The 22,402-nt window shown below is 38.5% G+C and overlaps 1 protein-coding gene across 1 annotated transcript in view; it reads right to left on the bottom strand.

Annotated features, from left to right (window-relative positions):
• RGS22 (regulator of G protein signaling 22) overlaps positions 1–21,581 on the bottom strand; it is a 154,728-nt gene extending 133,147 nt beyond the window's left edge. The window contains exons 1-3 of the mRNA XM_043976316.1: positions 21,468–21,581; positions 18,070–18,098; positions 14,414–14,476 (exon numbers count right to left, since the gene is read on the bottom strand). Coding sequence (XP_043832251.1) covers positions 14,414–14,476; positions 18,070–18,098; positions 21,468–21,492 — 117 coding nt within the window. The 5' untranslated portion in view covers positions 21,493–21,581. The remainder of the gene's footprint in view (positions 1–14,413; positions 14,477–18,069; positions 18,099–21,467) is intronic.
• Positions 21,582–22,402: the final 821 nt, after the last annotated feature.

The following is a 22,402-nucleotide window of genomic DNA, read 5'->3' as shown; positions in this document are numbered from 1 at the left end:
CACCTCTGGTTGATCAGCAGTGAATTCTGGGGTAGGGGCAGTCCATTCACCCTGAAATTCCTCCTTTGTCACTGCCTTGATGCCTGATCTTTACTTCTAGAGGGATCCATAGGAGATTGAGAAGGAAGAGCAGGCCGCAGATTGTAATTTCTTAAAGAACTTTACTGATGTGAAACATCACCACAATAGACCAAATACTTGAGCTTCTTGACAAGCAGTGAGATATGAAGCCAAGGGCAACACCAGTTTACACTACAATGTCATTTGCAAAACACCATGGAGGAGGATGGCAGAAGATTAAAAACAGATTTACCATTACTGATAGATAGCTCTTCCATCTACCAACTGCCCTAGTTCTGATAGGGATATGAAAAATTTGAAAAGTTTTTATAGAGCAGTCACAAAGACCAGAAGAATTAGAATATAAGAACTATAGACAAGGTTAAAGGGAATGAGATATTCTCCTTGTAGGAAAACACTTTAAGAATGCATTTAATAACCATCTTTAAATATATAATTTATGTAAATTGGAGACTTTGTCTCTTGAATTATTTCTTATTTCCTAATCTGTACACCTGTTGTAATCACCCAAGTAGAATGTAAGCCCCTTAAGGGAAGGTACTTATTTCTTTTCATCTTTGAATCCCCAGTGCCTAACAAAGTGCCTCATGCACAGTAAGTGCTTAAAAATTCTTGTTGAAAACTATCTTTACATTTAACTGGAAAAAAATACTATTAAGATTAAGATTTTTTAGAAAAAAAAATCTTGTGGAATTGAACTGAATATGAATAATTCTTATATAGGTGATGAAATCAGCTGTCTTCTGAGATGCTTGAGTACAGACATTCAAGAGAGAATAGATTTCAACTAAAGTCTGGGGGTTAGACAAAATGAAGGAATTCCCAACAATGCCTGTTAGACACTAGAATTAATTAATGAGGGAGGTAATTTCTGAAATGGATAAGTGTATCAAATAATCAGGAAAGCAACTGGCCAGAAATACAAAAAAAATTCATAGCACTGAAGAGGAAAAACAAGAAATTGTTTCACTTATTACAATAAACTAATATGTGATTTAGTATCTGTGCGAAAATGTTGGGGGTTTTATGGTAAGAAATGAAATCCAATATATAATAGATGTGTCCTTCAAAGAAATGTGTGGAATTTCTCTCTGAATCATAAGGCATTGCAAATGTTCAGTGCTTAATAAATGTATGTTGAATTTTAAAATAGAATATATTACTCTCTAAGATAATATAAATTCCTGACCAAGGAGAATATCATAAAAAAAATCTCCCTTTTCAGATTCTTATCAGTCTCAGGACTGTAGAATGAGAATATCAACTAATCAATTCAAGGCCTCTACAAGTACACAAGTGCATGGGGTCACATCTCTGTTACCTTGGGCCACTGTGAAATAAACCAAAAGGATAACAGCCTATATTAAAATAGGTAAAATCTGCAAAAGCTGAAAGGCATTATTTCTATTATAGTCTGAATTAGTCAAATTTTTTATTAGAGAATCCTGCACAATCTTGGTCACAACTCAAAAGGGATGTGAAGCTTTGATCCACAGAAAAGCAACAAAAGTGATCAAAGGAATGAGAAATAAGTTATATAGGGAAATTTTAACTTAGGGAAGGAACAAGCTAGGGATCATTTCAGTTAAAAATCAATAAGTATTGGGGTGGCTAGGTGGTGCAGTGGATAAAGCACCAGCCCTGGATTCAGGAGTTCCTGAGTTCAAATCCGACCTCAGACACTTGACACTTACTGGCTGTGTGACCCTGGGCAAGTCACTTAACCCCCATTGCCCCACAAAAAAAAATCAATAAGTATTAATTAATAACCTAATATATGCCAGGAATTGTACTGGATGCTGGGATAAAAACCACAAAAATGTAAATCCCTGCTCTCAAGGAGCTTACATTTAATAGAGGAAGATAGCATGTATATAAAGTCCTTATGTAGAAGGTGATATTGAGCTATGTTTTGAAGCAAGGGAGTGATTCTGTCAAAGCAGTTCAGTAAAGAGAAAAGTTCATTCTAGGCATCAGGGATGGGAAGAGCAAAAGGAGAGAGAGGAGAAGGGTAGAGAGGAGAGGACAGAAGGAGAGAGGGGGAGAGAAAGAAGCCCATTTTGGCTTCAAAGTTCAGCACACTAAGGGGGCAGCTAGGTGGCACAGTGGATAGAGCACCAGCCCTGGAGTCAGGAGGACCTGAGTTCAAATCCGGCCACAGATACTTGACACTTACTAGCTGTGTGACCCTAGGCAAGTCACTTAAACCCAATTGCCTCACACACAAAAAAAAGTTCAGCACACTAAAGTGAGGAATAAGTTATAATGATCTTGAAAATAAGTTGGAGCCAAATTGTGAGGGCCTTTTAAAAAGCCAGACAGAGTTTACATTTTATCCTGAAGACAACAGGGAAGTACTCTAGTTTATCAATCAGGAAAATGACATGGTTAAATTCTCACGTAAGGAAAATTACTTTGGCAGCTGTATGGGGTTAGGGGTAGATTAGAGAAAGACTTGAATAAGGGAGAACAATTAAGAGGCCATTGCAACAGTCTGAATCTGTGGTTCTCAAACTTTTTGGTCTCAGGACCCCCTTTACACTCTTAAAAGTTATTGAGGACCCAAAGAACTTTTGTTTATTTATGTGGGCTATAGCTATCAATATTTACCATATTAGAAATTCAAACTGATGAATTTTCATATTTACTCACTTTAAAATAATAAATCCATTACATATTAACATAAGGAACATTTTTTGAAAAAACATTTTCCAAAACAAGAAAAATTTAGTGAGAACAGTGGCATTGTTCTACATATTTTTGCAAATCTCTTTTATATCAGGCTTAATAGAAGACAGCTGGATTCTCATATCTGATTCTGCATTTAATCTGTTGTGATATGTTGTATATGAAAACAATCTGGCCTCACACAGCTATGTAGGTGGAAAAATTATGTCGTGGTATTATTATGAAACTCGTTTTGACCTTGTGGACCCAATGAAAGAGTCCTGAGGATTCCCAGGAGTCTGCCAAATACTATTTGAAAACCACTGGTCTAGGTAATAGATAAGATCCTGACCTAAGGTAGTGGGCTCTGTGATTAAGAAGAAAGGGTTAAATGCAAGAGATATTATAGAAGTAGATTTGACAAGATTTGGCAACTTATTAGGGATTTAGGGTGAACAGTCAAAGATTATACACCAAGGTGGTGATTGGAAGAATCGTGGTGACCTCAACAGAAAAAGATAACTTCAGAAGGAGGCAGGAGAGTAATTGGAGGGAAAGGTGAAAGGTTATGAAGTCTCTTGAACCAATGTAGTTGTCTGTCAGTAAAGAGAAAGGGTAGGATGCAAGAGACATGAAAGCAGGATTAGGCTACAGATTGTAATGTGCGTTGGAGAAGAACGAGGAATCAGGAATAATGCCAAGGTTACAAACTTGGGAGACTGGAAGGATGATAGTGCCCTCAGCAAGCATAGGGAAATTTGGTCGAGGGGAAGGTTTTAGGGAAAAGGTAATGAATTCTGTCTGGGGCATGTTGAGTTTGAGTTGTCTCTGAGGAATCTAGTTTGAATTGTCTAAATAGGCAGTTGATGAAGTGTGACTGTAGGGCAGGAGACTTGATCTGGGAATGAAAATCTGTGAATCATTTGCACAGAGAAGATAATTAAACAATAAGAGCTGATGAGGTCAACACAAGTGAAAGTATATAGAGAAAAGAGGGCTCAAGCCAGAGCCTGCCACATCCACAGTTCGAGAACATAATATGGATGATCAGCCAAAAAAGAAGTCAGATAGGTAGTAGAAGAACCAAGATAGAGAAAGAGCAATAGTCACTAAAGCCTAGAGAGAAAAAGGTCTAAGAAAACCAGGTGGTTAACAGTGTCCAATAGTTCAGAGATGTAGAGAAGGATGAGAACTAGAAAAAAAATGGAGACTTTTTTTGGTATTTAAGAGATCATTGGTAATTTTTGAGAGAAAAGTTTCAGTTGAGTGATGATGAGGTCAGAAACCAAACTGCCAAAAACTGAAGAGTAAGAAGAGAGAAAGAGAAGACAAATATGTCTACATAGGTTTTTCTAAGTTTGGCTAAGAAAGAAGAGGGATATAAGACAATAGCTTGAGAGAATTAGTAGGCTCTAGTCATGGCTTTTTAAAGATGGGGGGAGATAGGGGCAGCTAGATGGTGCAGTGGATAGAGCACCGGCCCTGGATTCAGGAGGACCTGAGTTCAAATCCGGCCTCAGACACTTAACAATTACTAGCTGTGTGACCCTGAGCAAGTCACTTAACCCTAATTGCCTCACCAAAAAAAATGATGGGGGAGATGGGCATGTTTGAAGTTAATAGAAAAGGAACCCTATAGATAGGGCCTAATTGAAGGCTAGAGGGAAAAGGAAATGAGGTATAATCCATGGAATAAGTTAGGAGGGGATGGGGGGGGGTTAAATATGTCAAGAGCTCCCTTGGCAAAAAGAGCCAGCTCCTATTCAGGTGCTGGAGAAAATAAAGAATGAGGTGGAAATAATGTTGGTTTTGAGATAGAGAAGTAGAAAATAAAGAGCTCACAGTGAATGAGCACTATATTCCCAGGAATTATTCTGTTCATAAATATGAAATGTTTTTATAAAGAGTATGATGAGCACTTGTTCTCCATGTCTACAAAATGTTAAACAAGAAAGAAAATGGGTTTAAATTAAAACTGGTGATAATCAGCTATTCCCAATGGACTTTGGTTGCTATCAAGGAAAACTGTAGGATTTCTAATCCTAAGGGTCTTCAGGAAGAAAACAAGCATATGGCTTAAAACATTCATCTACCTTAAAGGCTGGGACCTGGAACAGATGATTTCTTGAAACCTCCTCTTGTCTAAGATTCTAAGATTTACTACCATTCAATTCATATCATTTCTAGAATTTAAGAGGTAAAGATCATACAGCATATAGATTTTGAGAATTGAGGGGATTTAAGAGGTGATGGCCCACAGAAGTTCCTTTCCAGCTCTCAATCTGTGATCCCTCCCACCCTCACTTTATTTTACAATGAAACTAAAGAATAAAAGGCAATTTACCCAAGTTCACACAGCTATGCAATGTATAGCCCAACTTCCTACAAAGTGAATACCTCTCCTACAGCATCTCTGACAGTGGGTCATCCAGCCTCTACTTAAATACCTTCAATGAAAAGGATCTCATTATCCTCCCAAATAAGGGCAGCCTATTCCACTGGAGGACTGGCCAGTGTATTAGAAAATATTTCCTTATTTTGGGTCTAAATCTACCTCTTATTGGTTCTACTTGGACTTTTTAAGGAACACAGAACAAACGTTCTTTTTTTTTTTTTACTTGACAGTCCTTCAAATGTTTATAGACAACGAATCTATCTCTTCTTGCTCTTTTCTTTTCCAGGCTAAACCCAGGTCAGTCCTCCAAAACTTTCCAGACTCCATTTTGGTTACTTTCATGTAGCTGACCTGCCAGGATCTTCGCAAATACCTATACTTCCCAGGGCCCAGCCATAGGACACAATGCACACGACATACAACTCAACTGGGTCCTCCGTCCCAGAATGGGTAGAAGGATTTGTCTTTTGTCTTCGACCCTAAATTACAATCTTCCCTTCTCTTTGGCCAGCCTTGTCTCCCACTTTCACAATCTCCCTCCCACATGTATCTTTTACCCTCTATATATTGATTTGGGAGTCTTCTAAATCTTATGAGCATTATTCCCAAAGCCAGTCTAGGGCAATGAGAAGGAAAAACTCAACATATCAGGAGTCTTTTCATCAAAAAGCTGAAGAGGAGAGACTTTAGATAACAACTAACCTTTTCTCTTGAATAAACCAAAAAAGCAAAATTTTCAGTTTAAGTAGCAAACCTAGATCCCTCAGCAGGTTGCTAAGACTGATTTTCTTTAATCAAATGTACTATTTTTAAAGGGTATTTATTTTATTCCAAATGTTCTAAAATGAACTGACCTGAAGGTGATGATAGTTAACTTTGTAGTACTAGTCATCCATGTGTGAAAAATATTTTCACAGGAAAATCAAGTGCATGAAAATATATTTGCCATAATAAATTGTTATTTCCAAATTTCTTTAAAAAGGAGGCAAAAAACGCCAACCCCAACCTGGAAGTAATTATTGATTTTGCTTAAACAGCTAACCAGTGAAATTCTCTGAATGCCAAATTATTTAGCTGAACAGTATTTAAATTAAAAACTAATGACTAGATTAATTTACTACATGTTCATCTCTGTTCCAAGTCTATCTCCAGAGCTTCAGAGCTGTACTTTTTAAATACACACAAATCAGTGAATGAAAAACAGCTGACTATTTCCATGTGACAAGCTAATTGCCAATGACAATTTCTTTTCATTTAAACTTAAATTTTGTCATTGTGAATGTCTAATCATAATCTATTAGGACTCATGGAATAATCAGATGGAAGTAAATATAATTTTATCTTTTAGCCTAGAGCTATTTAAACAAAGCTCTTTGTGTCCTGTTTCTAAATATAAACAAGCTTGCAAAAGGACACCCAGCTTTGCCACAGACCTAAATACTTCTATACCAAAGTGTTGCCAACACCTCCAAAGAAGTTAAGTTAACCTTAGAACCTTTAAACTTTGAGAGGGGGAAAAAACCACTGCCATGGTCACTTATACCCTTATCCTCCTACTCTTTTTTTCTTCATCCTCTCTTAACAAAATCATTCTTCCTGCTCCCCCAAAATCCACATAACTCTTTAGAAAAGCTGTAATAAATTATAATAGTTTATAGCTCAAAAATATGCTTAAGATCAGTCAAAAAAAAAGTTATGGTAAAATTCCAAAGGCACATAGCTGAGCACGGTCTGGCAGACATATGACATACCTATCCTTGCAGGGGCATAGAGCAGGCCACCCCTCCAGCTTCTGCAAACCATAAGTGTCCCAAACATTCTAAACCACCCACAAAGGACCAACCTAAGTCTCTATGTGGGCCCATCTACTCAACCCCACAACATCCACTGCACATAAAATACACAAAACAAAAAGAAATGTTCCACACTCCAATATAGAAGAAATCTTAACAAGCAAACACTTGTACATAAAGAGTTGACAGCAAAGAAACCTCCCAGACACCAAATGAAAACAATATCTGAATGTAAGCTTGGCATATGAACAAAAAGAATGAAGTTATGAAAGCGAGAATTTGGAAAGTGCCATAATCATTTATAATAGTGGCAATTGTCCTTGATTCCCCTCATCAAAAAATAACTTGGGGGTGGTTACTAACCATCAGTTCTTGGATCATGCAATAGACCCCTAGGGAAACAGTACAGTGGAAAGAACACTTAACTAATAATTAGAAGATGTAAATCCTAATTCCAAACTCTGCCATTAATAGCTACACAGCTTTGGGCAAGTAATCTAATTTTTCTGAGCCCAAGTTTCTTCATCTGTCAAATGAGAAAATAGTGTAATTTCTAAAAGTCCCTTTTCAGCTTATTTTTAAGGATTGTCTTTTTCCATTAGAATGTAAAGTTCTCGGGGCAGCTAGGTGGCACAGTGGATAAAGCACTGGCCTTTGATTCAGGAGGACCTGAGTTCAAATCCAGCCTCAGACACTTGACACTTAACTAGCTGTGTGTGGGCAAGTCACTTAACCCTCATTGCCCTGAAAAAAAAAAAAGAATGTAAGGTTCTTGAGGACAGGGCCTGTCTTTCTGCTTCTATTTGTATCACTAGTGCCAAGCCCAGCATCTGGCACATAGTAAGTGATTAATAAATTGCTCATTTACCAACTATGTCTGTTTATAACCTCTCCACACTTCTAGGGTTGTTACTTTTGAAACAGGAGTACAGAGAGAAAGTTATACAGATATGCTGCAAGGAAAGTGTGAAAGTCAAAGCAGAGGGTTCTACAAGAGATTTATGTTCAAGAAGCTTATAGTTTAGTTGAGAAGATAAAAGTAATAATGCACATAAAAACAATCATAGAATTCTAGAGCTGGAAGGACCCTCAGAGCAGAAGTTCTGAACCTTTTTTTGTATATTATGGGACACTCTGGCAGGCTCTTCTCAGAGTCTTTTACAATGAAAAACAAGCAAACCAAAAAGGATGACAAAGGAAACTAATTATATTAAAATAGTTATCAAAATATTTTTCTTAAAAAGCTCTAGTTCATGTAGCCCAGGTCAAAAATCCCTGCCTTATCTAGGCTAGTGGTCTCCAAAGTGAGGAGCATGGAATAATTCCCAAGGGGGTATGACTTGCCCCCAAGGATTTCAAGATCAACCAATCAGAGTGCGGGAGGATGGGTCCCATATCACTTCACATTCTATCACTCCTTTCAATACTCTCCCTTACCCACCCATCCATTTTCCCTCCCAGTAGACTGTCCCTGTCGGGAACCTCTAAGGGCAGTCATAGACTAAGATGATTCAAGGACCCTCAACAGTTAATCAGGCAAAAATGACCACCCTATTCCTCCCATAACATCCCCAAGCCTCCCCCATCACTTCATGACTCCCGAACTCATCATTTGTATGCAAATGACTCAGATCTCTCTATCTATCCTGTCCTAGGCTCTCTCCTGAGCACCACGTCTACATCTGCCACTGTATTTTGGACATTTCCAATTTGATATCCCACAGGATCTCAAACTCAATCTGTCCAAAGCAGAATTCATTTCCTTTTCCTTCAAACCACTTCGTCTTCTTAAGTGACTGGTTTCTGTTGAGGGCACCACTCTCCTTACAATCGCTCGCTCAGGCTTGCAGTTTTGGTGTCATCCCTGACTCTTCATCACACCACATACATAATCTGTTCCCAAATCTTGTCTTTTCCTCTTTCACAGCATTTCTCACATGGAGCCATCACTCTGCTCACACAGCCATCACGATAGCTCAGCCCTCATCACATTTCACCTGAGCATATGCTAGCACCCTAATTGGTCTCCCCTGACTCAAGTGTTTCCCCTCTCCAATCCATCTTCCACACAGCTGCCAAAGTGATTTTCCTAAAGCACAGATCCGACTGTGCCACTTCCCCACTCACTAAACCCCAGTGACTCTCTATTGATCACAGAATAAAATATCATTTCAACTTTAGCTCATACTTTTAAATTTTCTATGTTTGTATAAGTTTTATAATATAAATGATTACTAGAGTTGGTAGAGTTGCGAACTAATCCAACCATTCTGGACAACAATTTGGATCTATGCCCAAAGAGCTATAAAACTGTGCATACCCTTTGATCCAGCAATACCACTACTAAGTATGTGGAAAGGAGGGGTCAAATGTGAAAGATATTGTGAAGGTGGAAGGCATAATGATTAGATATCCAAGGTGAGAGAGATAAGGAGTCAACAATAACACCAAGATTACAAATCTAAGATGCTAGAAAGATGGTGGCATATTTGATAGAAACTGGAAGTTTGGAAGTTGGAGACTGTACTCAACAATTCAACAAGCATTTCATAATATTAAGCACCTACTATGTGCCAGGTATTATGCTAGACACTGTTTTCAAAAACAAAAATTAAACAATCCCTGCCTTCTAGGAGCTTACCCATTCCCCTAAAAAATATAATGATAAGTAAAAACAAAATCTATATAAAATAAATACAATTTCATTGGAGAAAGGCAAATGCAAATAACTTAGGGATCCAGTTAAGGCCTATTAACAGAGTTAACACCTAAGCTGAGTCCCAGAAGGAGCTCAGGATTCTAGAAGGTGGAACTAAGGTACAGGAAAATTCTAGGCATGGGGAACATATGCTGTGCAAAGACATGGGAGATGGAGTCTCTTGTCCAGGGAACACTAAGTAGGCCTATGTGCCTAGATCACAGAGTGTACAAAGGGAAGTAATAAGAAATCAGCCTGAAATAACAAATTGGAGACCAATTAAGAATGATTTTAGATGCCAAATTACATGTTATCCTAGGGTTAATGGGGAAACAACAAAGCCACTTGAGAAGGGGAACAGCATGGTCAGATCCATGTTACAGAAAGATAAATTTGTCTTCTGTGTGGAAGAGGGCCTAGAGACAAGAGGACATATGCAAGAAAGAAGATTGGGAGGCTATTGCAATGTCCTAGGTGAGAGAGGTAATGAGGGTGGTGATCATGTGAATGTTAAAAAAAAAAAAGGATGCATGCAAAAGGTGTTCTGGAGGTAGAATTCACAAAACCTGGCAACTGTTTGGCTAAGGAGAGTGATGTGAACAGGAGGCAAATTGCCTTGCACTCACATACCCAACTCCAGTAAAAACCTGAAGTTCATATACCATACTATATAATGATCAAGAAATACAATGAGAAACTATGGTGACTTGTTCCACCAAGTTCAGACATAAACCTGAGGGCAATAGAAAAGGGGGCTGCCAGTAAAGCCAGCACCAGCACAAGACAACCTCTCAGTGTGACCAGACATGGCCTGCAAGGCTCTATGTGCAGAAACACTAAAAGTAAAGGGCTTCATGAAAGCTGCAGGGTTGTCAGAATGCCCTATGGTCAACAAAAAGTCACAAGATATAGGGAAGTTAGACACTCCATAAAGGGGCAATAGAGAACAGGTAGCATGGTACACTTGGACCAGAAGAGCACTAGTACTTGCAGCTATAGGGGAACAAGGGCCTTTCCTGGACAAAGACTAGAACACAGGCCAAAAGAGCAGTGATCACACCTCTTCTGGGATAACCACTTTGGAAATACCAAAAATTTACAGACCCCCACATCTAGCTCTGAAAATAACACCACAAAAAGCCTGAAACTTTGCACAGTGCTTTCCCACCCCAAGTGAACAGAGGCCAGCTTTAACATAAAGTTCAAAGTGAAGAAATAGAAAAATGAGCAAACAACAAAAAAAGAACTTGACCATTAAAAAGCTACTATGGTGACAGCAAAGATCAAAACATAAACTTGGAAGATAACAATGTAAAAACATCTGCAAGCAAAGCCTCAAAAAAAATGCTAATTGGACCCAAGACCAGCAAGAATTCCTGGGAGAGTTAAAGAGAAATGTTGTTGTTTGTCCTTTGTTCTCAAAGAGGACCATGGCATTGGTAGGTGATGTCATATCTTGCAATGAATTGGATTTAAGTGGGGGAGAGCTGTGCAAAGTCACCAACGTCACTGTTTCCAGAGCCATCTGTGTCCAGTGCAAATATACACCAGGATGACTTGAGATGGCCCTGGATGCAGTGAGAGATTTTGACCTTTTTAAGCTAAGATCCTTCCCAGGTAGAGGAAAAATTGGGGAAAGAAATTAAAATTATGCAAGAAAGTTATGAAAAGAGAATTAACAGCTTGGTAAGGGAGGCACACAAAAAATACTGAAGAAAAGAACACCTTAAAAATAGACTAATGGTTAAAAAAAAAAAGCACAAAAATTCACTGAAGAACTCCTTAAAAAGCAGAATTGGCCAAATGGTAAGAAAAAAAGGTACAAAAGTTCACTGAAGAAAATAATTCTTTAAAAATAGAATTGGGCAAGTGGAAGGCAATGGCTCTGTGAGAATTAAAAAAACAATAAAACAAATCCAAAAGAATGAAAAAAAATTTAAGCCTGGAAACTATATTTTAAGAAGTCATAAATGAAAACTGCCTGATTCTATTAGAACCAGAGAACAAAGAGAAGATAGAATCAAACTATCACCTTCTGAAAGGAATCTCAAAAGGAAAAATTCAAGAAAAGTCACAGCCAAAATCCAGAGCTCCCATTTCAAAGAAAAACTGCTACAAGCACACAGAAAGAAGTTCAAATATCAAGGAGCCACTCAGTCAGAAAGACTTTATAGTTTCTATTATAAATGAGAGGAGATTTTGGAATACAATATTCCACAAGGCAAAGACAAAAAGCTTACACCCAAAATATGGTGAAGGGAGTGACAGAAAGTGAAGAGTCAAAGATGACTCCTAGGTTACAAACCTGGTTAACTAGGAAGGATTGTGGGGTCCTTGAAAGAAAGGTAAGTTTGGAACAAGGAAAACCTTGAGCATAAGGGGAAAGATAGTGAGTTCTATTTTGAGTTGATGCCTTTGAGATATCACATAAAGATGTATAGCAAGCGGTTAATGATGGGAAGACTGGAATTCAAGAGACATAAAGGCCATGTACATTTGGTTGTCATCTGGCCACAGATGATAGTTTAACATATAAGAGCTGAACGGGGCAGCTAGGTGGTGCAGTGGACAAAGCACTGGCCTTGGATTCAGGAGGACCTGAGTTCAAATCCAGCATCAGACACTTGACACTTAACTAGCTGTGTGACCCTGGGCAAGTCACTTAACCCTCGATTGCCCTGCAAAAACAAAAAAACAAAAACAAAACAAAACAAAACAAGTAAGAGCTGAAGAGCTCACCAAGAGCAAGAATGTAGAGAGAAAAAAAGGCTCTCATCTCAAGGCCTGGTATATATCCACACTGTGGAATGTGTATGATGATCCTACAAAAGAGACTCAGGAAGAATGGTCACTGAGGTAGGAGAACCAGGAGACAGAGACTTCAGGAATTTATTATTGCCAGATGCTGCTGAGGTCAAGAATCACAGATTTAATGAGTTAGGAGGTAAATTTAAAGGTCATCTAGTTCAATCCCTTTATTTTACAGATAAGGAAAAACTGAGGCCCAGTGAAAAGTAACTTGCCCAAGATCACACAATTTGTAAGTGGGAAAACCCTTTGAATCCAGGTTATCCAACTCCAAAGCCAACCTTTTCCCCACCATACCATGGATACTTCCTCTTCTCCTACAGAAGGACTGAGAAAAAGCTATTAGATTTATCTATGAAGAGATCAACTGAGTAGTAGTTGTGAAAGTAATAATAATTATCAATAACTTTTTCTAGGATTTTGAAAGGAATGAGATATATAGGATGATAGCATAAGGGTGGAATTTGTCACTCAAGCAAATGTACTTTTTGCCTCCAAGATAAAAAACTTAGAGCACATTGGAGCTTTAATGTCAGCCTACTACATTTCCTGGCCAACTTTCCTTGACACCAAAGTGTCTGGAGTGACCAAAGGATTAGCCAGCACTTAATGGGTTACTCCTATGTGCCAGGCACTGAGGACACACAAAGACAAAACACCCTTAACTAACTTATCTATAAATTGGTTTGTTTATCCACGTAATTGGGGGATGTTTGTAGGAAGCAAAGAAAGAGCCAATGGATAAGAAGAGATTGAAAATTAGGGACAAACGGGCGCAGCTAGGTGGCAAAGTGGTAAAGCACCGGCCCTGGACTCAGGAGTACCTGAGTTCAAATCCGGCCTCAGACACTTGACACTTACTAGCTATGTGACCCTGGGCAAATCACTTAACCCCCGTTGCCCCACAAAAAAAAAATAGGGACAAAGAAGGGATGATAGCAAGGGGAATTAGGGAAAATAAGGGATGGAATCAAAAGCACAAATGGATTGGTTTTGGCACAGAGAAGAGAAACCTCTTCTGAAACTAGATCAAAGGAGGGGAGAATGGAGAACAATTTTGAAGGGATCTGAGGTATAAGTTGGGGAGAAAAGTGTGCCCACACAGCAATGAGATCAGTTACATCAAAATACCAAGGCATGAAAGGCATTTAAATCCAAGGAAAGGAACTTATCAATATTCTAATACAAAGAATAATGCATTATTTTCTTCATTCACTAAAACATTTAAGACATTTAAAACTTAAGAACACAATACCAAGGATTTTTTCTATGCGGATTTAAAATATTACCTTCCTTGAACGTTCCACATGTACTTTTAGAAATAGTTCATCAGCTCAAAAAAAGTTTTGTCCACCTCATCCACATTAATAACTACTATTTCTCATGTATTATTAGCCATATCTTTTCCTCAAACTGTTCTGCATATCACTAAGACTAAGTTAAAAACATGAGTTTATATTTGAAATAAATGTATCCATAAATTATTCTTATAAAAAAACAAATTTAAGGAAACATCTAAGAGATAGAAGAATAAGAGCTTAAAACAAAAAAGTGTAGCATCACAGCATTTGGCATGCTAGCTTAAACTTTTATTTTCATTAATTGAGTATTCATGTATTTTCAGAAGGAACAAGTCCCAAGAGTTTCACGTTTTACATTATTTTCTGTATGAAGCTTATCATAATGAATGCCAAGTGCAAAGTAGACATTTAATATATGCTTCTTAAAGGATGACAAAGGGGAAAAATGAGGAAAAATCCTAGTAACTTCACCAAAAACCATGTGAAAGTTATTTGAGTTGATTAACTCTGTGAAGACAGAAATTTTATCTAAAACACTTAGAAAACTGAATTAATTCCTTTCTTTTAATTAATATTTCAAACAAACTTTATCCCTAAACACATTTACATCAGAACTTAGTCATTATTGCCTTGTTTTGATGGGTAAAGATAACCATAATATAATACTTACTGGAAGACTTAAAAATTCATTGAAGTAGTCCACAAGCAAATTATCAGTTGCTAAAGAATCTTCCTGTAATATGAAAACAAATGTTTATACTATTTAAGTAAGAAAACTACAACCATATCATTGTCTGTGTTTTATAAATTACCTAGAATCTATTCAAATCCCCTTCAGTCAATCAATATTTATTAAGCTAATGTCTGAAAGGAAGATGAAAGGAAACCAAGAGCTTCTCTCAAAGAACTTAAAATGTAATTAGAGGGGCTGCTAGATGGCACAGTGGTTAAATCGCCAGCCCTGGATTCAGGAGTACCTGAGTTCAAATCTGACCTCAGACACTTGACATTTACTAGCTGTGTGACCCTGGGCAAGTCACTTAACCCCCATTGCCCTGCCCCCCCAAATGTTTTTAAAGTAATTAGAATTCAAGTGAAAAAATTCAACTTTCTTTTTAAAACCTTTCTTCTATTGTCAAATATTATCACCTCCACTATGAGAGTGCTGAAATATCCTCTACACCGATTTCTTAGAGAATAATATACTGGATCATAAAGAAATAAATCTTGTTACAGAAGAAAAAGAGGCAAAAGTCAAACTTATAGAGAAGGTAGATATATATGTACATATATATATATGCATATACACACACATATATACATATACATATATGTATCAAGGAGCTTAATGAAAGGGGGAGGAGAGAAGAAACTTGCTTTTTTTTTTCTCTTCTGGAGAAGATGCTTTTAGGGGATCCAACTCCCATTTTGCTTTAATGTGTCAGTGCATAATGAAATTTTCTAAATGCAAAGAAAAATGTGTGCATTTATCGTGGAAGTTTTGTTCACCAATATAGCCAGTTCTAAAACTTTTTTAAACTGGAAAAGTTGAAAAACAACTGGCAAGAACAAAGTATATTTTACAAATGATAAAGCATCTTATTTTCATTAGTAATTGTTTCTATTATGTCAAAAGAGCATTATGACATGCTTTGTCATGTAATTTGTACTTATTTTGTTAATGAGAATTACATTTTTAATCTCACAAACACAATATAAAAACTAACAGTATGACACAAATCTTCCATTTCCATGTGTTTGGTTATTTTTCTTGTGTTGGCCAATTTTTTAAAATTTAGAAAGAACATCATTTATACTAATACCTTATTTTAAGTAAATTTAGTATGCATCCATAGATAAAAATCAAATTTAGGGGCAGCTAGGTGGTACAGTGGATAAAACACCGGCCCTGGATTCAGGAGGACCTGAGTTCAAATCCAGCCTCAGACACTTGACACTTACTAGCTGTGTGACCCTGGGCAAGTCGCTTAACCCCCATTGCCCCACAAACAAAACAAAACAAAACAAAACAAAAAAAGAATCAAATTTAGTATGCATCTGTAGATAAAGAATCAAACATAAGTGTAACAAGAAGACCCTACAAAAAATCTCAACTGATTACAAAAAAAAAATAAACTTTCAATGGGCTTGCTTACTTTAGCAATATTCAAAGAGGCAAAGGCCTAGAAAATGGCATTAATCCTTTGAGGAAAATGAATCTGGTAAGAGTATGTTAAATGCATTGGAGGCAAGAGAGGATTAATATATAAAACATGCCTCTTAAACTGGAAGAACAAATAATCCAGTTAGGGTAATAAGACATACATAAATGATAATACAAAAGTAATGATAGTACCATGAATGACAATATAAGAGTATATAAACCAAAGTAGTGACCATGACCTACAATGATATATGGTTTGAGGAGGAAGGGGATGAATTCAGTTTTATATCTCTTCAATTTGAGGTGTTAGCAGGACACCTCAAATTAAAATGCCCTGTATGTCACTGGAGAGGCAGGTCTAGAGTTGGGCAGATAAAGCTTGAGATAGTCATCCTTTAAGAGCTAATTGTATGAGATGATTATGGATTTGAGTCAGATTAAACTCTGAGGATGGGGTCTGGAAGGTACTCAGCCCTGCCCCAGTATAGTTCGTTTAGAAGTTTATTGCTTGTCAAATTCTCACTGTCTCCTTTAAGTTTTATTGCCAATTAACAGTATTTTTACTTCTGCTCAGTCTCCCCACTTGTCAGCTACATATTAGTTTTGTCTGCAATCCATCATGTGTCAGAACCCCAGTCCTTGTTGAGTGGGTCAGGGAGTTTGCCCATCAATTCAATACTCAGGACTCAAGAAGAAAGGACAGGGCTCGGCACAGGATGCAGCAATTGAGTTGAGACCAGATGTTAAGTGACATGTCTCTTTTTCTCAGAGCAGAATCCCCTTGGCCCTGGGGTCCCAACAATGGATTATTCTTTTCTTCTCAACATAGCCGAAGATAAATTTTAACCCTGTCATCCTTCTAGAATTAACACAACTACAGAACAATGCTGAAGCACCTGAGTGACTCTTCCTGTTATTCAGGTTGAATATCTTTAGAGACAGAGGCCGGGAGAGGGGAGTCAGTGGGAACTGTGAGATCTGAAACATCTGACTGTCACTCCCCTGTTTCCTCTTCCTTCGGTTTGACCTTGTTCCGCCTCCCCTTTTCCCCCTTGTTCCTGGAACACGTATGCATGTCTCCATACATTGATCACAAGCTAAACACACACCCTGGGTGAGACAGGATTGGATGTTAGATTGTGAGCTCGCCCTAGTGTGCGTGGGGACTTCCCCTATAAAAGGTCAAGGCATGTATTAGCTAGCGCGGCTCAGGTATTGAGTTTGCCCATTCCCATGGGAATGTAATAAATCTGTCTCTGCTTGACTTGGTGGTCTCCTCGAGTTATTTGGGTAAACTGAGGCAGTTTGCCCCATACATAATGATAATGGAAGACATGGGGATACATATGTAAAGGTGGATGAGATCCCAAAGAAGAGAATATAAAGAGAAGCACAAAAGGCCACAGGCTGAATCTTAGTTGAGATATCAGACAGAGAAAAAAAAGCCAGCAATGGAGACAGAAGAAGCAAATCAGAGAGAAAAAAGGAGAAGGAGAGTATTTTTGTATCATAGAAACTAAAGAATGAGGCTTCAAAAGGAAGGATTAGCTAATAGTGTCAAATACTACAGAGATGTCAAAGAAAAAAAGGACTGACAAATTCTGTATTTAAATGTAAACTTAAAGCATTTAAACATTCTCCCCCCACACACACCAAATACTTATTTTAGTCAACCCAAAACCAGTTATTCAAACAAGAAAGCATCAATTTCCATTGTAGACTGAAATGGAAAAAAAAGTGAAAAATTAGCTAACAAAATAGGTGTTAAAAGGTCAGATGCAAACAACTATCCTCTGATTTTTAATCAGAAGTCTAAACTGTGAACAAAATTAAAACAAAAACATTTGTTAGCTTGTAGTTAACAAATCTTTCATAAATTAATACTTTATCTAATTAATACTCCCTGCATTCAGAGAATACAGAACATACTCCTTTCTTTTTGAAAACTTCTATCAACAATTCCACTTTAGTTTAATAAACATCAATTTTTAAAAATTAAATCATTAAGTGTTTATACCCAATTGTTACCATTATTAACTGATGAGAACACACTTATCACTTGTAGTAATAAAGAAAACATAATAGCTCTTTTTCTTTTCTACCCAATTCTATTTTAAAAAATAGCAAAAAGAAACACTTCAGTCCCTTTAAAATATACTTACAAACCCTTCTTCTGTTAGAACTGGTGGCTCTGAAACAAAATGAAATAATTTTTATCACTCAATCTGATTCATTTTTACAGCCATCAAATGTTGCCATAAAAAACAATGTTCTCCCAAGAATGAAGAGGGGGGATGTCTCTTCACTTGGCATTTTGTCACTACTTAAAGGTAATCATAATCTATATATAGAGAGAAAGGGGCTCTATAGATTTCATTGGTATAGGAAACTCACAGGTGAGGAAACTCCCTATACCAGTGCAGATCTGCATCTTCATTGCAATTTACAATCCTCAGGAGCTACTTGGAGCTCTGAGAATCTAAGTGAATTGACTTGCTCAGGATCACACAATGGGATGTGTCACATTAAGGATTTTAACTCAAGTTCTTCCTGATTTCATGGCCAGCTCTCTATCTCATCAACCCACACCCATAATGCCCTTTAAAGTTAGCAAACAGGTTTTTATAAGTATCATCTATTAACTTTATTGTCACTTTGGATTTAACCTTAATTTTTCTGGGTTTCAATTGCTCTATACAAAAACAACAAAAAAAAGCAGTTACCAGGATAAAAGGAATAGGAACATGGACCCATAAGTAATGTAAATGTCAACAGGGATTTCCCCAAAATCTAATAGGTTAAAAGTGGGGGAAGGTCTATATACATATCTATTATTAATGTGAATAAATGTCAAAATGGACTTCATAAAGCCCAATGGTCTAAAGAAAGGAGGGAGCAGGGTGTCCCTTTCTTAAGAGAAGCAATGCCTAGAGTAGTTCAGTTAGGAGTAAGGAAGACCTTTATGTCTGTAACAATAATAGCTAGCATGTGTGTGTCTGTGTATGTAAGATGGGTACATGTACACACAAACATATATAGTGTTTTTATGTATATGTGCATATATAATGTTTTATGTTTTGCAAAGTGGCTTTACAAATGTCTCATTTGATTCATATATACAGAGATATTTAGGAGCAAGGAAAACCTTGAATCTTCAAATTTTATATATATAAATGAGATATTTGTAAAGTACTTTACAAACCATAAAGCTCTATATATATGTGTGTGTGTATGCATATATACACACATATATGTGTGTACACACATATACACTATATACACAATGTGTGTGCATATATATTGCTATATATATCTTGCTTTAAGGTTTGCAAAGTGCTCTATAAATATCTCATTTGATTCATATATAGATACGTGTATATATAGATATATGTCATTCTCTTCATATATATCCATATCTGTGTTTCATTCAATAATTTTTTAGTTGTGTCCAACTCATCACGACCACATTTGGGATTTTCTTGGCAAAGATACTGGAGTGGTTTGCCATTTTCATCTTCAGCTCATTTTACAGATGAGGAAATTGAGGCAAAACAGGATTAAGTGACTTGCCTAGGGTCACAAAGCTAGTAGGTGTCTGAGACCAGATTTGAACTCAGGAAGATGAGTCTCAATAGTTTCTGGCATGGAACTTTATCTACCGCCCAGGTACATAGATACAGATATAGAGATAGAGATAGATGTACAGATGTGTGTGCATATATGCGTATAAATGTGTGTGTATATATAAATGGATGGATGGAGATAGACAGATGGCTAGACATAGATAGATAGATAGATAGATAGATAGATAGATAGATAGATAGATAGATAGATAGATAGATAGATAGATAGATAGATAGATAGGAGGAAGACCTTGGGCTTTCAAATTATATATAGATATGTAGAAATCAAATGAGATATTGATAAAATACATTGCAAACCTTAAAGCACTATATATACATATATGCCACATGTACCATATAAATGCACAATGTATGAGCATGTACATATATTTTGCCTTATTTGCAAAGTGATTTGATTCATATATACATATACATATGTTTTATAGATAGTTAGGAGGAAGAGCTTCCTTGGGTCTTCAAATTATCTATCATCTAGCTATCTAGCCACACATAAATAAAACAAAATATTTGTAAAGCACTACATATGTATGTATACTTATATACTACATATGCATTATATATCCATAATGAATGTGTTGTAAGGAGCTAAAATTCTAGCTATGCTGTCTAAAATATCTAATGAGTGGTCACCAATAAATTATAAGCTTTAGCAAGAGTTTAGACTTTTAAGCATTTATTAAGGAGAATAAGAATTTGGTGAAGAGAGAGAAAGGCCTAGATTCATCTATTTATCTCGGAGAGCTACAGTTCTCATGCTCCGCTCTCCATGAGAGTCCTGGCGAAAGTGAGCGAGAGAGCCAGCCTTGCCCCTTCTTCCTCCAACAAGCAAACTTCACTTCCTGATGCCAAAGAAAAGCCGCATGGCTTGCCCTCAGATGCCTTCTCCTCATGGCTGAGCTTTCCTACAGTAGCTCTCCAGCAGGTGGCGTCATTCCAATCGTTAAAGTGTATATATGTGTATAATACATTTTGCTTTGAAGTTTGCAAAGTGCTTTACAAATATTAACTCATTAGATTCTCACAATAATCCTGGGAGGTATGTGGTATAATATTATCCTCACTTTTACAGATGAGAAACCTGAGGCAGACAGATGTTAAGGAACTTGTTAAGATGTTAAGGTCACGCAGCTGAAGCTACATTTGAATTCGAGTCTTCTTAACTCCAGCCCCAGGTGCCCTATCCATGACACCACCCAGTCTGTCTTCCAAGTTGCTTGGCCTTTTTTCTGCTTTATTTTTTCTTTTTTCAAAAATGCTCAAGTGTGCAGATGCACAAAGCTGGGAGGCACAACTAACGCACTCTATAATAGTCTCCCAGAGTTGTGAAATTTTCCCGCCTGTTTAGCCTCCCCATGTTTTTTTTTGTTTGTTTTTTTGTGGTTTTTTTTGCGGGGCAATGGGGGTTAAGTGACTTGCCCAGGGTCACACAGCTAGTAAGTGTCAAGTGTCTGAGGCCAGATTTGAACTCAGGTACTCCTGAATCCAGGGCTGGTGCTTTATCCACTGCACCACCTAGCTGCCCCCCTCCCCATGTTTTAAATAGCAAGAGCTAATGATAATAATTATAGCACTCGTCTCACCGGGTTATTGGGAGGGCATCAAAAGACACCCGGAGCTAAATTCGCTTGGTGCAAACCTGAAGGCGCAGCCACACATCAATGTGTGCGCAGCCATCGGTCTTATTTCTGATGGAAGGAGAAGGGAAGGGGCAGGGCCCTGCAGATACGTATAAGTTCCAGGTTTCCTTCCGTCAAGAGAGGTTTCCACCTTGGGACAGGACCCCCTTCCCCCCATAACGGTGCTGGGCTTTTCAGGGGCGGGGCATGAGGCGGGGCCTTGTCAGGGCGGACCAATGGCGGCGAAGCCTATGGCTCCTCCCCCTCGTTCTCTAGCGCTCCTCCGCAGCTTCTACCTACCGGTGGTGAGCCGTTTCTCCCGCATAGCCGTGATGCGGCCTTTCCCCCTCCTCTTTCGGGGAGGTTCCTTCCTCCCTCCCGGCTGCGGTGGTTCAGTGCTCCATTAAGCCGGAGGCCCGTTAGGTCGATGCTGTAGTTGCTGGGGCGGGGGACGGGGGACGGGGGACAGGGACGGGGGAAGAGGGACGGGAGACGGGGGCGGGGGCGAGGGAGTGGTTGTGGTGAGAGTTTCTTGATGCTTTGGCGCGAGCCTACCCGGGGCTAAGCTGAGCGCGCGCTGCGGGGCTGACCGACCTTGCACCGGGGCGGGGGCCCGTTTCCTGCGGAGCTGCTGTTGCTGCTGCAGGCGGAGCGCTCACACTCCGCAAGCCTCTGAACAAACAGAATGAGATACTGGTGGTCACCCCTCGGACAGGGGGCAGGGAGCAGGGGGTGGTCTCTGGGGCTCTGCAGATCCTCGGACGCTTTGCTCTGATGCTGCAGCCCGGAGCGCCTCAAAGCATTGGGGCTCGGGTAGTGCACCGCGCCCGGATTCCTAAGCCAGCCTAGCAACCTCGATTATAATGCAAAGCGTGAAAAGGACGCTTTTAGCTCCTTGGGAACCAAGGTCCCCGCGAAAAGAGAGCTGGGGTGGGGAGTTGGCGTATGAGGAAAGTTTGAGCTTGGATACTCTGAGGGTCCAGAAGTTGCAGAGCTTCAGGAATTCGGCTTTGCCACTGCCCTCCACAGTCTCACGCTACTGCTACTCAAGTCTCCCGTTAGCTGGAAAAAGAAAGGGGTCTGTCCACCTCCCCCCTGGCCCTCACCAGTTACTAGACCTGGCTGGTGAGCAGGCTCCCACTTCAATACGCCAAAGGTTTTGAAAATGTTCGCCCTGTTACAATGGGACCTAAGTGTTGGACATGATCCAGCAAAGTGCTCAATTGTGACGAGAC

This window comes from Dromiciops gliroides, chromosome 1 (genome assembly GCF_019393635.1).
Source record: "Dromiciops gliroides isolate mDroGli1 chromosome 1, mDroGli1.pri, whole genome shotgun sequence".
Lineage (NCBI taxonomy): Eukaryota > Metazoa > Chordata > Mammalia > Microbiotheria > Microbiotheriidae > Dromiciops > Dromiciops gliroides.
This window is presented reverse-complemented; position numbering and strand designations above follow the sequence as displayed.